The 18,801-nt window shown below is 30.4% G+C and overlaps 1 protein-coding gene across 6 annotated transcripts in view; it reads right to left on the bottom strand.

Annotated features, from left to right (window-relative positions):
* Nucleotides 1–18,801, bottom strand: part of LOC130670264 (longitudinals lacking protein-like) — a 216,444-nt gene that overhangs the window by 69,621 nt on the left and 128,022 nt on the right. The window contains exon 7 of one of the 6 annotated variants that reach the window (XM_057473583.1): nucleotides 4,402–4,766. The exons of the other annotated variants lie outside the window; for them this stretch is intronic. Within the exon in view, the coding sequence (XP_057329566.1) occupies nucleotides 4,417–4,766 (350 nt within the window). The 3' untranslated portion in view covers nucleotides 4,402–4,416. Of the gene's footprint in view, nucleotides 1–4,401; nucleotides 4,767–18,801 lie in introns of those variants that run through there. 6 annotated transcript variants of the gene reach the window in all.

Raw genomic sequence — 18,801 nt, forward strand, 5'->3', positions numbered from 1 at the left:
GATATTGAAACTAGCAGACGTCTAATAATTTTTGAATTTTTTTAAATACGATAAATTTGAAAAAAAAATATTTAAAAAAATTGCACCTATAGTTTTTTTAATTTTCTACATGTGCGTATTTTTGATTTTTTTTCAATTAAATTGTTGAAAATGAAATTCAAAAATTTTTAATTATCTGCTAACTTCAGGATCATACAAAAATTATAATATTCTATAGAATTTTTCAAAAATTTGAATCCAATACTAAAGAATAATTTTATAAAATATCAGTTTTATAAAATATCACTTTTATAAAATTATTTCCACGCATCCAGTCTTCTGAACCCTTAGCTGCCTTCGAAAATTAAATTAAAAATAATTAAATATATATATAATAACTAATATACAATATTTATTTCCAATAAATATTTATACAGATCACAATACGTTAATAAATAATTTTAAAAAAGATACAGATAAGGTTCTTAATTTTTAAATATCGCGCTCACAAGATCACAGTCAAAATATCATTTTAAAAAATATCATATGCCAAAACATCATTTTTACATGAATGTGAATGTAGCAGACATCAAACGATTCATAAATTTTAAATAAATAAATTAATTAATTAAAATAATGAAATTTAAAAATTGCGCGTACTGATTTTTTCTAAATACGCATTTTAAAATTTTTATTTTCCTTATATTTTATTAATTTTTTCAAAAATTTCAAAATTTATAATCGTCGACTATGTTCACACTCATTATTGTTACAATGATCGATCCATTGTAGTTACCCCGCACTTTTTTCAAACACTATATTATAATTAAATAATAAATTATATGTCATTAATTCAAAATTAATGTCAGTATATTAATTAAGAAACTCATTTAAATAATTATTTATTTAATATTCGATCAAGCAAATTATCGGAGATGCCAACAATGGAAATGAAGCACTAATGAGCATCAATATGAAGTTGGCTTGAGCTTCAGCATTTTCGCGGCCTCCCATTGGTTTAAATTTTTCAAAATTACCGAATCAAATAATTCACAACTAAATCGCGAATGTTTCGACTCCAGTGTCTTGTGGGTGATTTACAATCAAGGGAGAAGTTAGTTTCGCACTTCACACTCTAGCGTAAGCATTTCGGGGTCAGTAATTCTCAATTTATTTAAATTCTCTGTTATCGTAATAAATAAAATATTTAATTAAATTATTCAGTAAAAAATGTCTGCGTGATAGTAGTGAAGTAAGTGAATTATTTTTAGTGCGCGAGTGAAGTAAGTGAATTTTAAAAGTTAAAAAATTTAAAAAAATGCTAGTGAGTGTCTATCAGCACAAAGTCACGGTTTGTTTATTCGTTTAGTGATTTCGTGTTTTATTCTTTACTGAGTCGGAAATAAAGTGATAAGTGGCGATAAGTAGTGAATTTGATAACTAAAGTGATTAGAATAAATATTTTTTTTTAATTTGAAATATAAAAAAAAAAAAATGGCGGATTTAGCACTAATGGGCAATAATGTGAAGTTGGCTAGAGTTTTTATTGTTACTTAAAATTTGAATCACAACGTGGCTTCTGATTGGTCAGAAATTTTAAGCGGAGTCTAGTGTCTTCTGGGTAACTTCTAAATTAGGGGGAAGTGAATTTTGATCAGAGATCGAGCTCAGTGTTACGGACTAAAGTTTGTTGGATTTTAATTTTGAAAATTCGTTGGAATTAAAATAAAAAGTGTATTTTTACTGATTGGCAATAATAGTCAGTATCAGAAAATTGTGTAGTGATTGTGAAATTTATCTTTTATTAATTTAAATCGACAAAGTATCTGTGGTGTAGTTAAATGTTCAGTGTCAGTGTAAAGTGCCAAGTGTTGTGTTTGTGTAAAGTGTTAAGTGTTCAGTTCGAGGGTAAAGTGTCGCGAATTGCTGATGCTGTGAATTTCCAAGTTCCTGAGCAAAATCATCTGGCATCGCCTGGTGGGGAAATAGCAGTTAAGTGACGTTTTTTAGCTGGAATACACTTGGAGCAATTTAATTATGATACTGAAATTAGCAGACGTCTAATAATTTTGGAATTTTTTTAAAAACGACAAATTTGAAAAAAAAATTTCACCTATAGTTTTTTAAATTTTCTACATGTGCATTTTTTTAGTTTTTTTTTTTCAATTAAATTGTTGAAAATAAAATACAAAAATTTTTAACTGTCTCCTAACTTCAGGATCATATTTCATTTAAATCTCCAAGTGTATTAGGACACCCTTCTGCATATTATTTTCCCGCCAAGGTTTGTTCAAACACTTAAGTGTTTTTTTTTTTACATTTTTAATACTTTTCTATCATATTTTGCCGCCAATTTGTTTTAACGTACGAATTTTAATTTGTCTCCAATTTTTAATAATTTATTTTTCAAATATTTAAATATTTCAAATATTTAATATTTACCACGCAAGTAATAATAATAATTAATAACTTTAGGTGCATTCGAAAATGCTTTAGCTCTAGTTATCTTTCCGAATGCACCCATTGTTATTTAAAATTTGAATCAGAACGTGTCTTCTGATTGGTCGAAAATTTCAAGCAGACTCTAGTGTCTTCTATGTAAATTCTAAATTAGGTCCAGTGAATCAACACGACCAGTAAATTAATGATTTAAAATTTTTACCTGCATCATTAAGATTTAAATCACAATCACATGAAAGATATACTTGACTGATGATCGACGTATTTTATAACAAATTCAAATTTTGCCGCATCTTTTCATAAGAATGCGCTGCGAAATTCGGACGCATGATGTTCTGACAGATGATATTTTCTTATTTGATATTTTTTCACGTGATATTTAATCGTGAGACCCGAACTATCCTTTCAGATCAACATAAAAAATATTTTGTCCAGGATGCTGTTTCCTAATATGCGGATAAATATTTGGCGGCTGCTTAGAACAATACATGCAGTAGGGGCACTTGAATCTGGGCTCTTGATTGCACTCGAAGTTCATGTGTCTCTTCAGCAACCAGCCACGTGTGTAACTTTTCGCGCACTTAGGACAAGTATACTTTTTTTTGGCCGCCTTAATTTTCCCCCTAAACTTCTGCTCTACTTTGATATTCACTTTCTTCATCAGCCCAAGATACGTCGCTGCCTCTTCCTCGTACTCAAAATCTCCATCGTCTAAAATTAAAAAAAAATACTTTTGTTAATAAAAACAAAAATTTTGTAATTTCATCAAGAAACTAAAATTTCTACGGGTCTTAAAAATTTTCATAAAAAAAATCTATACATTTTTCATTAATTCTTTTATTAATTAACTCGTCTTAATTAAAATTATTAATCGTCAATAATTTTTTAATTATTTAATTATCTAAGAGTTCAAGCTTTCAAATCAATGTATCGAACTTCCTGGCCGTAATGTTGCCGTCTAATGTGAGAGTAAATCGGGGACGATTGTTTGGTACAATAGAGGCAGTACGGGCACTTGAACCTCGGGGTCAACCCGCACTCGTACTTCAAGTGCCTCCGTAAATTCCGCGCGTACATGTAACTCTTGAAACATTTTGGGCAGGTCGTCGCGTTCTTCTGCTGCCGCTTCTTCAGGATTTTCTTCCTCCGCGGAAGGATCACCGGCCGGACATTCGGCTCCTCGGTCCTTACACTCAATTCCACTTCCTCTTTAAAAACCATCGGCCATTCAGACTCCGAGTACTCCACGGCAGACAGTGGATCTAAAAAAAAATTCAAATTAATTAGATACAAAAATCACTTACAGTTTTTACTGATGATTTAAATTAAATAGCGGGAGTTTTAAAATAATCAACAAAATTAAATTAATAAATTATGAATATAAATATATTTTATATTTATACATCCAATTGTCAGTGGTCAGATTGTCTATGGAATAAATTTGTTTTTAAATCGATATATCCCTTTTCTCTACCGGGATGTTTGCTTCTGATGTGAACGTAAATTTGACCGAATTGTTTGCTCCGACTGTTGCAGTACAGGCATTTAAATCTTGGCGACTGTCCGCACTCATTGTCCATATGCCTTTTTAAATCAGAAGTACGTTTGTATTTTCTAAAACATCGCGGGCATGTGTTATTGTAAAAAATTAATTCCCCGAGATCGTGACGTCTTTTTACGCGCTTTGCTTCCTTCAATTTTGAGGCCCTTTGATATGTCGATGGTTGAAAATCTACAAACAAAAAAATAAATAAATTATTTAAGTAATTACTAATTAATTAATTCCTTTAGTTAATGAGCGTTAATTAATTAATTTAAATATTTAAATATTTATTGGGTGGAAATTAAATTTATTAGAACATAAATTTTTTTTTCTACAGAAATTAATAAATATTTTTAACTATTTTTTTTTATTTTATTTTTTTTTTTTATTTTATTTTTTTTTTATTTTTTTTTTTATTTTTATTTATTTAGTAATCATGCTTTTATATCAATATATCCAATGTCGTATCCAGGATGTCTTTTCCGGATGTGAGTGTAAATATTCGGGGACTGCTTGCTCCGGAAGTCGCAGTACAGGCATTTAAATCTCGCGGGCTGACCGCACTCGTAACGCATGTGACGATTTAGATGAGAAGTGCGTTTGTAGCTGCGGTTACAACGTGGGCATCTATTTTGCTTTATTGTTCCGCGTCTTTGTCTGCGATTACGCTGCTGCGGTTGTCTCGGGGCGGGTGCACTTCCGATTTCCGTTATATCAACTTCGGTCTTCAGGGCGTATGAAAATAACGGCCCGGGAGTTTGAATCTCCAGCCAGTCAAATTCTTCTGCAATAATAACAGAGTCATAAATTATTGGGTGTAAATAAAAATTTTTTGAATTTCAAAGGGAAGTTCAATCGGAAAATAAACAGGCAAAGGTTTTTTTGGAAAAGTTATTATTTAAATAAAGTTTACAATCATTTAGAGGGATGCAATTTAAAATTTGAAGTTTTTTCGATTTTTTTTTCATAATTTCATTTTAAAAAATCACAAAAGTTCATAAATTTTAAGGGTGATTAGGAAATTTTTATTGTGCTCTAATGAAAATTTGAATCCCATGAGTAGAAATTCGATGAATAATTAAAATAAAAACAATTAACAAAATTATTGTTCGCAGTCGGGAAGTTGGGGGAGGCAGGGGGCAGTTTGTTTATTTCAATAAATTTAATTATTCAAACAAATATAATAGACAGGAAACCCGGGGTGTTGTTTTCTGACGTGATTATAAATCGGCGAGGTTCTTTTGGTCCTTAAATCGCAGTACGGACACTTGAAATTCGGCTGATGCCCGCACTCGTATTTCAAATGACGACGCAGTGTCTTAAAATATAAATAAGTCTTCGAGCATTTTTCGCAAACGAATTTATCTTTTTTTTTGTATTTTTCCATCGTGTTTTCTATACAATTTGTCATCCATCCACAATAATTCCCACTTTCTTCACTGTGATGATAAAAATCAAGTCCCAAGTCCGAGTCTAAAATAAAAAAATAATATTTATTAGTTCAAATTTTTCAAATTTCAATTTTTGAATTTCAATTATTCTTAATTAACAAATTAATTGGTAACTAGAAATTATACAAGGGTTTAAAATTTTTTCTCAATTATTTATTCAACTCAACATGATCAATTTTGAAACCAGGATGTTTATGTTTAATGTGAGAATAAAGAGACGATTTGTGTTTGCTGCAGTATTTACAGTACGGACATTTGAATCCGGGTTTCAAACCGCACTCGAACTTAATATGGCGTTTCAAAGACTGCTCATACATATAAATTTTGAAACAACTATCGCACTTATATATACTCATTTTTTGGTCATTATTCTTCAGCTTATTTTTAACCAGCGATTTATTGTCTTCGCACCCCCACTCTTCTTTACAGACTCCGGAATCAAAATCCAGTTGAAAGGAGCCCAGAGCTACAATTAAAAATTCAAAAATAAATGAGTCACCAGATTTTGAATTTTTTTTTACAATAAACTTAATTATTAAGCACCAATTATTTGAACGCATGCAATTAGTAAATAATTTTTGAAAATGAACATGAAATATTTGAATTTTTTTATTTTCGTACAAAAAAACGTGTATAAAAAAACTTTCAAATTTCTACAATTACAAAACCAAGCGGTAAACCAGGATGTTTTCTTTTAATGTGGCTGTAAATAGGCGACTTTTGTTTGGTCCTTAAACCACAGTAAGGACATTCAAATTTGGGCAATTTCCCGCATTCGTATTTCAAGTGACGGTTCAAAGTTTTTACGAGCTGATAACTTCTCGTACAATTTGGACATTTATGAAGTCCTTTATTATGTCGACTATTATTCTTCTCTATTGGCTCATCACTCGTGCAATCAGCGGCTTCCATTTGAAAAATGAATACTGAAAAAAAAAACAATTTATTTGTTAATAAAAAATAATTCCCATGTGCTGTTGCTGTAAAAAAATTTTCAAAAATTTGAAATTAAAATAAAATAAAGACAAGTAAATTATTGAAATTAATTATTATTTTTATTTAATACAAAAAAAAATAATGAGTAAATTGTCGACTTCTTCATCGCAATTCACTGAATTTATTTTTTTTCTAAAGGGACATTTACTTCTTTTTGAGTTTCGAATTTTCCAAAACGAATTTTCCCTACTACAGTAAATATAAAAAATATTTTATTTGTTAGAATTCAAATTTACGTAACCTCATTTTCCCAACACTAATTAGGAAATAAAAATTTTTCCGCCATCAACAATAATTTGAAAAATTACAAACATCATAAATTTTTGAAAAACTAATCAGTTGTCATAGCGGGTTTGTAACAGTAATTACTATTGACTAAAAATCGATAGGAACTAGGGGGCACTTCGGTCGCAGTGATTAGTTTAGTCAACTTTGATATATTATAAAAATTTATGACTTAAGATCAATGTAACGGACAGGAAACTGAGGATGTTTTTTTTTTATGTGAGAATAAATTGGCGACGATTGTTTGGTACAAAGGTCGCAGTACGGGCACCTAAATCTCCGCTCATGACCGCACTCATATCTAAGATGGCGCTTAAGATTGTGGATGTATGCATATTCTCTAGAACACTTGTGGCAGGTGTAATTTTTTAACATCGTCCGATTGGGATCCGATCTATTCGCCCGCCTTTGTGGCCTTTTGAACTCCATTTTTAAATCCTGACCGCCAGCTTTGTATGTGTAGGGACTATGTTCTGAATAATCGAACTCCATATCAACTTCTGGGCCTGAAATAAAAATTTTAAAAAATTATTATTAGTAAAAATTTTTGACCGTAAAAGAATTTATCTGAAAAAAAGTAAATTTTGATGTTTGAATTTTTAGGAAATTTAATTAGGTCATTAATAAAACATTATTATTTAAAAATTTATTAATATCATCACAGTAATTAAACAAAATACTAAAACATTAAGATAATTATTTTGAGTATAAAATAAACTATTTTTGTCTTAAAGACTGAAACTAATTAATTGAGCGGTAAATATAAATTATAAAGCTTTGAGATCGACATAAAAAACTTTTTCTCCGGTATGTTTTTTTCTGATATGAACGTAAATTTGTGAGGTCTGTTTACTCTTAAGATCGCAGTAAGGGCACTTGAATCGCGGTTCATGACCGCACTCATACTTGAAGTGCCGGTTGCGATTACTCTTGAGGGTGAATCCGCGCAGGCACTTTGGGCAGAAGAAGAGATTACTTTTCTGCTCTGTAGAACCCGTGGATTCGTAATTAACATCTTGATTTGGCTCGACGAAAGGCATTGATGAGTCCATCATGTACATACCTGTAACTAAAACCAATCGATTTATTCAGTACAAGCTCTACACCCATAATTATCTAGAAATTTTTTCTTATCCGTGCAACTCCTAAACAACAAATTTATTTGCGCATAAGCTTTATTTTTATTAATGCAAAAAAATTATATTTTAAATTAAGTTTTAAATACAAATCAATGTTAATAATAATGATAAGTAAGTAAATTTAATTAAGTATAGTAAATTTTTATTTTAATAAATAATTTATAAATATCGATTTTTTAAATAAATAATATAATTTTAAAAAATACATAGCCTATGTAATTAATTTTTTAGTTGCGATAAATTATATTTTACGAACAGTTTAAGGCAGAAAATGTCAGTAATTTATAAATAATAATAAAAAGTAGTAAATTTACTGACACGGGATAAAATTTTCATTTAAAAAAAATGAAAAAAAAACTATTTAAATATGATCATATATGATCAGATATCAGTATATGTGGCCCTCATCATATATGACCAGATATCAAAATATGTGATCCTGTTTTTATATGATAATCTTATATATGATCCTGAGTATGTGATCCTGATCACATATGATCAGATATGACCACCTGTGATCAGAATCATGCACAATCATATATGATTCTGTTCATATACAATAAGATATGAGAATATATGATCAGATATGAGTATGGGTGATCAGGATCATATACGATCAGATATGAGCTTATGTGATTATGCATACTGATATGTGATCATTTATAACTACATACCACCAGATATCAAAATATGTGATCCTGTTTTTACATGATAATCTTATATATGAGTATGTGGTCCTGATCACATATGATCATATATGACCACCCATGATCAGGATCATACATGAGCATATGTGATTCTGTTCATATAAAATAAGATATGAGTATATGTGATCCTGATCCTACATGATCCGATATGAGTATGGGTGACCAAGATCATATAGATCAGATATGACTTTATGTGATGATGCATACTGATATGTGATCATTTATTACATATATGATCAGATATGGCCATGTCACATATGATCATATCTGATTGCACATGATCAGATAAGTTCATTTTTCATAGCTACCGGCAGATTTGAATATTAATACATGATCATATATAAACCATATATGAGCACATATGATGATGCATACTTACATGTGATCATTTATGACAGATATTATCATATCTGTTCATAAATGATCAGATTTAAGTATTCATTTATGATCATATATGGGCATATTTGATCATAAATGCTTATATGATCACATATGAGTACTTTTTGCGGATGAGAATTGAGTAATTAATTAAAAATTAAATATCCATACCAAAAATCTACAAACTATTAAAAAAGTATTTTTTTTCTTAAATTAATTATTAATTATTAAGAATCACAAAAATTATTAAACTTTCTATCAAAATATTTCAACGGCGCGTCAGGATGGTGACGTTTAAAATGACGTATTATATGAATTTTCTGATAATTTTTAACATCGCAGTGCGCGCACTCAAATCGTGGCTGTTTCCGGCAATAATTTCTAAAGTGTGCCAGCAATGAATTTTTCCATTTGTAGAAATTCCCACAGTTCGGACACTGGTACACTCCGACACTATTTTTCGGTATCCTTTCGCTGCCGTACTGATTGCCTGCAATAATAAAAAGAAAAACTCATGTTAACTAAAGTCAAAAGTAAAATCAAAAATAAAATATAGTAAAACTCATCTACAAAAGTTTAATAATATTAGATTCAAAAAGATTATGTACAATAAGTTGTTTATATAGAAATATATATATTTATTAGTCATTTTTTTGGTCTTTTTTATCGAGCCGCGTATTAGTAGCGATATCAATACAATAAAATTCATTGTTCGGATGGAAACGACGTATGTGCGCCCAAACGTGTGTCCGCTGTCTTAAATGGTGTTTGCAGTACGGACACTCGAATCTTTGGGGAATACCGCACTCATATTTACAATGTCGAATCATATGACTTCGGTGTTTGTAACTGCGATAACACTTAGGACAGTGGTGCCGAAAATTTTCCATCTGCACCGGAAACTGTTGCATCCATTTACTACCCCATTGCGCTGAAACAATAAATCGATTCCTTGTTAATAAAATATCTATAGCCCGAAATTTTCATTAAACAAAAACTATTAATCCCATTTTAATAGACGATTAATAATTAGAAGCCAAGCAGATGCTACAGTGAATTTAAAAAATTCGACAAATCAAATTCATTAAATATTCATTTATTATTTTTAATATCAATCAGTAATTTTCAATACACTGATAAATATATATTTCTATTGATATACATTAATATGATTAATAATATGATATATTTGGTACGGAAGAATATTAGCACTTTAGCATGTGTCCATTTTGTACCAAAATTCCAAAAAATTTTTGTCATGTAAGAGAGCTTTGAAAAATGTTTTGAGTTTACAAACTGTCTAGTTCAGAGACGCCTCCACAAGAGGGCGCTGTGAGCGATATTATGTTGCAGCGCCATCTGATGGTGCTGATACATAACTTATTTTTTGAGCACATGTTGGAAAAGTATTTTTTGTTATGGTCTGTCATTTTTTGCAAATAAATCGAGCATTTTTTTGGAAAAATTTCTCACTAAATTTCTAGCAAATTTCTATGAAATTTTCCAAATCTCATTGTATTTTGGCCATTTTCTTTTTCCTGTCTTACTAATCCTACCTATAGTTTTCCTCATCTCTTTCCTATACTTCTTCGCAATCACGAAGCGTTTTAGTGTGAAAGATTGCAGACAGATGGCAGTCTGACGGTTATATAGAACGAACCTCAAAGGTCAACTTGTGACAAATAAATAATTTGCTCACGGTAGGATTCGAACCTAAGCCTGGTCAGTATTCGAGTCCGACGAGTGTCCATTTCGATCTCAATCACTGGTTTAGTTTGCGTTAATATTCAATTTAAAAAGCAGTTTTATAAATATTAGTGCCGCCATTTTGATCCATCTTACGGTTATATTTCGTATGATTAAATATTATTATTATTAATGAATTTATGACAGCCACATGGTATCGACATAATAAACCGGCATCCCACGATGTTGAGTTCTGATATGTAACTCAACATTGGGAACATATCGAAACCGCGAATCGCAATACGGACATTGAATACTCAAAGGCGCGGCGCACTGATACTTAATATGGTCCAGAAGTTCATCGGGGCCTTTAAATTCACTTCTGCACTGCATGCACTTGAGCGGATTCATTCTCGGCTTCGGAAGATCTATAATCAGAAATAAAAAAAAGACAATGTTAATAAAAAATCTAGACAACTGATAATTACACAAATTTGAACGAAAAAATATACAAGACATGAAATTAAATTAATGAAAATTTATTTATTAATAATGAATATTAAAACAGTTTATTAACAACAACTGGTGATGAAGGATGCCAACGGCGGATATGTCTATACACATTTGAAGATGAATTATCTTTTTTCAAACAATAAGGACACGCGAATTTTAATATTTGTCCGCATTTATGCCTTAACAGATACCACGATGTACGAAATCCAGCGTTGCATTTTTCGCAAATGTAACTTGATACTCCTGGTGATGGCCAACTGCTACTGTAATCTGAAAAAAATTTTTTTTAATATCATTAATCAGCTGAACAAAATATTCATTTCATTATTCATAGTCTTAATTTAATAAGAAAAAAGTACTTTGATATGATCATATATGAATCTGATCATATATGACCTATAGATTTTGTCTAATATTATATATGATCAGATATGGCTTTATAAAAATTAACAAATGATCAGATACAATCATAAAAGATTATATTTGATGTCATATACAACCAGACAGGGCCAGATTAGTCTTATATGAATTAAAATTTGATCAGAACTGATCATATATGATCATGCATAGTTATATCTGACATCATATATGATCAGATATGGTCATATATGAATTTGAATCTGATTAAAAATGATAATATGTGATCAGATATGGCCATACACCTCCATATATGATCAGGTATGACTGCACATCTTCATATATGATCACATATGATCATATATGACCATACATCTCCATATATAATCACATATGATCATATATGGCCATACATCTTCATATATAATCACATATGATCATATATGGCCATACATCTTCAAATATAATCACATATGATCATATATGACCATACATCTCCATATATGATCAGGTATGATCACTATTGATCATATGTAGTCATATATGGTCATATTTGGCCATACACCTTCATATATGATCAGGTATGACTGCACATCTTCATATATGATCACATATGATCATATTTGACCATACATCTTCATTTATGATAACATATGATCATATATGACCATAAATCTTCATATATGATCACATATGATCATATATGACCATACATCTCCATATATAATCACATATGATCATATATGGTCATACATCTCCGTATATGATCAGGTATGATCACATATGATCATATCTGGTGATATTTAATCAGATTTAAATTTCAATATGATCGTACATAAACTGAAATTAAATTTTATAAGAACATATATGATGATATCTAAATATTTTTTCTCAGATAGCCTGTAACTTATTAATAAAACTCGTACATTGTTTCAGAATAGATTAAAAAATGATCCATGCATGGTCTATAGTTACTAAACATGCGCATCTTTGGTGTCTGTAAAAACTTATTTTCATTTATAATTTAATATTTATTAGTTAACTATCAACAATCTCAATAAATATATACAGTAATAATATATACACATATAAATGTATCAATAAATAATGATTAATTTTTATGAACAGTAACAGGCAGTCCATCGTGCCTAAGTCGGACATGTTTGTAAATATTAGACGAGCACTTGTCTTTTTTATTGCAGTAGGGACACTTGAAACGCGGCTCTTTTCCGCAGTCGTACTTGAGATGCGTCTTCAGAGTTTTCTTGTACGTGTACCCCGCGTTGCACCGCGGACAATGGTAAGCCATTTTCCCAGGGTACCAGGGGTCGTCCCGGTTGTCTTCCTCCAACGAGTAACTCGCTCGTGTGTCCGACAGCTTCAGTCTCTCGTAGTCGTAACCTGTACATCAAAAATTTTAATGTTAGTACTCTTTACAATTCAAAAACTTACCAGGTTTCATTCAATTCAAAATAACTCATAATTAATTGTAAAAATAATTAATTAGCTTGCAATCTGCAGATAAATTTATGAGTATTTTTTATATGATTAATTAATTAATTTATTTATTTGCTTATTCATTACATTTTTAAAATCTTATAACTTATAACTTAAGTGCGTATTTTTTTTTACCAAAATGGTAACGATCGATATGTCTATAAATATTGTAAGTTCGTTTAGTCTTAAGTGTACAATATGGGCATCTATATCGCGGTTCCTGACCACAGAAATGACGATAGTGAAAAGCCATATTTGCTTCTAATGTGAACCCGCTGTTGCATCTTGGGCAGTAGTAAGATTTTCTCGACTCCAAATCTGAAAAATATAAAATATATAATTAATTAGTTAATTAATAATAATAATTAATCATCAAAACACAAACCAACTATTTAAATTCAATAAATACTTAGCGCTAATTATTTAATACTCAAATTTTATATAAGTATTCAATTCGAAATTTGAATTACTTCAAATTTCGAATCAAACCCAAGTTTGTAATTATATTCAAATTCAAATTTCGAATATAAATTTTCAGTTCCCGGTATCAATTACAATTGTTTTGATAATTCGAAAAATTAAAAATAATTCAAATTTTTCAAAATTTGAATTTTTTTAAATTTCAAATTAATCGTAAGTTTTTAAAATTATTTTATTCAAATTCACTACTCAGTTCAAATTTTGAAAAATAAATTTTTGCTTCACGAGGTCAATTATAAATTTTTTTTAATACTGCGAAAAATTACAAATAATTCAAATTTTACATAAATGCGAATTATTCGAAAATCAATTAATTAATCAATGAATCAATCAATTAATTAATTAATAAAAAATCTTCATGGTTGATCTTCATTGCCGTCTTCATTGTCGCTCCTCAATTTCCGGTCTCATTAATTATTAATTATAAAAATATAAAAAATTTGATACGCGGATAACAACCAAGTGCCGTTTATTCAAGAATACACAATTCAAATAATTTCAAATCTTCAAGTTGAATAATCTTCCGTGGTGATTTACATTTATTACAATATTTATACATTAAATATTAATTATTTTTTCCTAGTTACTAATTACTGTAGACTATGGATTTAAAAAAATTCTGTCGGGTTTGAAGCAAGGCATCTGTTTGTGCACACGTCGCATGTGCTTGTAAATATTTGAGCTGTACTTGGACCCGTAATCACAATAAGTACAACGAAATCGCGTTTCGTGGATCCCACAGTGAGACTGATAGTGACGGAGCATGCAGTCCTTGGATAGAAAACTGTGGGTACATCTTGGACATCGGAACCAGCCTTCTTTGTTGACAGTATGTCCTTCTGAAATAAATCGACAATTGAAAATTAGTTCAAACAAACAAACAATTTCAAGTCACAGTGCAATTTACATCCTCGTTATTTTACTTTTTTTTTAAATCTGTAAATAAAATTAAGCATAGAATATTTTAATTTAATTTACTGAATGGTATGAAATTTTTTGACAAACAGAACAAAAAGCCCCACATGCGTAAAAACAAAACAATTTTTAATTACTCAATTTATTTATTTTTTAAATTTTTGACATTTAAATTTTTGGCGGGAATTTCTTTATTTTTAAATTAAAAAAGTTTTATAAAAGCGGGTGTCATTCCACGGTGTTTTGTTCTGACGTGTCTGTACACAGCCTGTGTGTACTTAGTCCTCATTTCACAATACGGACATTTAAATCTCGGGATATCTCCGCACTCTAGACGATAGTGTCGCGTCATTCCGCCGTAGGATTTAAAAACCCGAAAACATCGAGGACACGAAGATCTAGGCCGTATTTTTTTTTCTGCCAGCCGCATGAAATCTGAAATAAAAAATTAAATTTTATTAATTAATTAATTTTTCAAATTTTTTTTTTCCCAAAATTAATTTATTATTTTTTACTTATAAATTTTTTAAGCTTACAGTCATGCAGACGGTAAATAAAAATTATCCATTTTTTCACATAAATTTATTATTTTTTTTTCTTATCAAAATTAATATCGTCGGTTAACAGTAACTTCAAGTCCAGGATGAATTTTTCTAATGTGATTATAAATAGCGTGGGTCCATTTGCTGAGGTAACGACAGTACGGACACTGATACCGCGGCTGCGAGTCGCATTCGTACCGGCAGTGCCGATACATTGAATAACTTTGTGAAAATCTTTTACTGCACTTAGGACACTGATACTTTTTTACCAAATTTTGATAAGACGAACGCTGGTGCTGACCAAGAACACCCGGCGGAAATCCTGAAACCAACAATTTCTTTGTTAGTACGATAACTTTAATCAGGAAATTTTTTAGCGGGAAACTATAGTAAGAAATAAGTCGATTAGTTGGTTAATTGATTAATTGTGTCATGTATTTTTCTAATTAATAATATCAAAAGAGAGTAACAAGAATAACTGCTTCGTTTGGATGCGTGCGTCGGACATGTCGGTAAATGCTTGAGCTCTTTTTACTCTTCAAATTACAGTAGGGACATTTAAATCGCGGAGCTTGCCCGCATTCGAATCGGTAGTGGTTAATCATAGTACATTTGTGGCTGTAACTCTTGTTGCATAAAGGACAGTGATATTTACGGGTGACAGTAGTCGTCTGGCGATCGTTGTTCTTACGCGGACTCCCAACATTTTCTTCTTTAATCGTAATTTTGAGATCTATAAGTAATTTTATTTTTGTTAGATTATTGTTATTATTATTTTTACATACAGTCATGTTAGTCATTTTCCAGTTGCAGACAATTAGTAACAGTCTAACTACTCTACTATACATTTAAACATTTATTTTCTTTTTTATGAATTTAAAACAAATTTTCAAATTTCAAAGTTCCCGCCCGAGGACAATCGGAAATTTTTAGCGAATTTTTTAATCATGGGAAATTTTGATGGAGAATAAAGTTTTTTTTGAAAAAAAATTTGTTCGGAAAAATTGAGTTTCGAAATGAAAATTTTAGAAATTTTTACACAAGAAAAAATTTCCGCGTCGTTTAATGGGTTTCTGAAAAAAAAATAAAAAATTTGAATTTTTTTAATTGTGATCTACATGAAAATTAACGTCACTATTTTCCTGTGCTCGAGTAATTTTTCTTAGTTTTCCAATAATCGACTTCCGGTCTAACGAAAAATTTTCTTCATTAATTCTGAAAAATATAAAAAAAATTAGTAAAAATTCCACCTATGAAAAAAATGCGCGGGTCAAATGCCCATTGAAAAATGGAAAATTTGAATCCCGCTCCCGCCAAAAATTCCGTAAGTCGATCGCAGTCAACTGACGAAATAAAAATTAAACAAAAAAATATATCACCGAAATATAATTTTATTTTGAGTCTTTTTTTTCAGTCAGTAGTACAAAGTCTATTTAAAAAAATAAAAAAATTACATAAAACGGTCAAATTCATTTAAAATATTGCAAGTAACCGGCTCCGCCGGATGTTTTCTTCTTATGTGATCCTGTATATTGAATTTCTTCTTGCTGAGTTTCCCGCAGTACGGGCACTTGAATCTCGGGGGTTTGTCACAGTCATATTTAATATGCGCAGTGACGGCACTCTTTGACGAATAACTTTTCCGACACCGCGGACACTGATGTCGCTCCGCTTTGCTAATAAATTTTCCGTAATCTCTCCTCAGTGATTTTTGGACGTACCAATTCATCGACTGCATGTGTAGATAAGCTGAAAAAAATCATCACTCATTAGTCAAATCAATTAAAAAAAAAAGTAATTAATTCTTAATTCTAATTAACGTAACTATAAATTTTAAATTTACATTTTTAGCAACCAGCAGCTACCCAACTGTACAATTAAATTAAAAAAAAAATAATTAACTAATTAATTAATTAACTATACACTTCAATAAATTCCTCTTTATTTATTTACATAATTATCTAATTCAATTGAAATAATTAACAGCTAAGAATTTTCTATAAAAGGATCGCGTGGAAAACAGTGCTGCAGATTTTCCAAGTCGATCGCGAATACTGCAGCAGACGGGTGCTTGCGCTTGCAGTGTTTGTAAACGTCGGAATTGTACCGAGATTTGTACGAACAATGCGGGCACCCAACTCGCGGTTCTTTTCCACCGCAAGCGCGTCTTATGTGTCTCTTAAGTAAATCCTTTGTCGAGTAGCTGTAGCAGCAGCCGAGACACTGGTACGGTTTGTCGTTCCATGGGCAATAATTGAACCAGCCATCGCGGCGGTTAGAAAATTCTGAAACATAAATTTACATATATTTCGATTATTTTTTTTTTTATTGTATTTTCTTTTCGAGGTACGGAAATTTATTAGTTTTTTACTTTATCGTGTATATTAAGGGGAGGGCGGGTAAAACGGGACCGGAGAAAACGGAACACCCCGAAATTTTTTTTTTTACAAAATTTTACAGTTGACTCAATGTATTGATGGCTACAATAAATACGCGCGGTATCTACGCAGTATTAAAATTTTTTTTTTTCACTGAGATTTTATATAAATAATTTTATTAGTGATTTAAAAAAATTTACTTTTTTGCGGGTGGTCCATTTTTCCCGCTGGGAAAATTTATCTACTTCACATGCATTCCAAAAAAAAATTCACTGAATTCAAATGCGCAAAAATCCATTATTTTTTTACCCGCCGTCCCCTATTTTGAAATTTCCTACCCGCTGTTTGTCTATCGCCGAGTCCTGGACTCGAACCCTAGACCTTCTTGTAGCTGAAGTCTCCCAAGGCGGCTACAGTAAAATTTAAAAAAATGATCTTATTAATTGCTCACTTGAAATTTATTTAATGCAGACTCGTAATTCACATGAATTTAGTTAAATTTTTTTATTGATTCTTGTAAATATCTAAGGCGTAAATATTACAATTCAAATGCTTGGTACGTATATGTAAATATATATGCGACGTTTTTTTACTGCGGTATGTACAATATGGACACTGAAATCTTGGCTCTTGACCGCATTCGTATTTAAGGTGTCGTGTCAAGCTTGCTTTCTGTTTGTATGAACTTGTACAGTTTGGACATGGGTACTGTTTTTTATCCAGCAGTGGTTTCAAAAAATCTTTCAGATCTGAAAAAATAAAATTCATTTATTTATTATTTTATTTATTTATTTATTATTTTTAAATTAAAAAAAAAAACTCAAGTAAATAAAATGAAATGTGATGATTTTGAGATAAATTTTGAGATTTTATTTATTTTTTTTGTAAATGCCATGGAGGTACATTTGATAAAAATATGAATTTTATATAATAAATTAATACTAGAATTTAACGGAGTTAAATTGCAATGGCTTGTGGGTGTCTATCACTGCGGGTAATTCCTCGGGATGAACGCGCTGTATATGGACACGGGCGTGTTGCTTCCACTGGGACTGATAATTACAGTACGGACATTTGTATCTCGGAGGTTTTCCGCACTGATTTCGCAAGTGAAATTGCAACTGATTTTTGTGCTTGAATGTTCTTTTACAATTAGCAGTAGGGCAATAATATTTAAAATCCCCCTCTTTTTTATACACTTCGATGTCATTGTAATCGTAATCTGAAAAAATATAAATAATTTTTTTGTTAATAATTATTTTGTGGAAAAAAATATAAATATTGAGAGCAAGTTAATTATTTTGAAATTTACTTTTAAATAATTAATTTCTGGACGCCTGTAAAAATAAAAATTATTTTTGTTTTTCGAAAATTGATTTCTGGAGTTGAGAAAAAAAAATAGATAATTGAATTGAAAATAGAAAATTAGCCATCGGTTGTTAGAATTTTTGAGTTTCTGAAAAATGATCGAATTAATTTTAAAAAACCCGCGGAA

Source organism: Microplitis mediator, chromosome 6 (assembly GCF_029852145.1).
Source record: "Microplitis mediator isolate UGA2020A chromosome 6, iyMicMedi2.1, whole genome shotgun sequence".
Classification (NCBI taxonomy): Eukaryota; Metazoa; Arthropoda; class Insecta; order Hymenoptera; family Braconidae; genus Microplitis; species Microplitis mediator.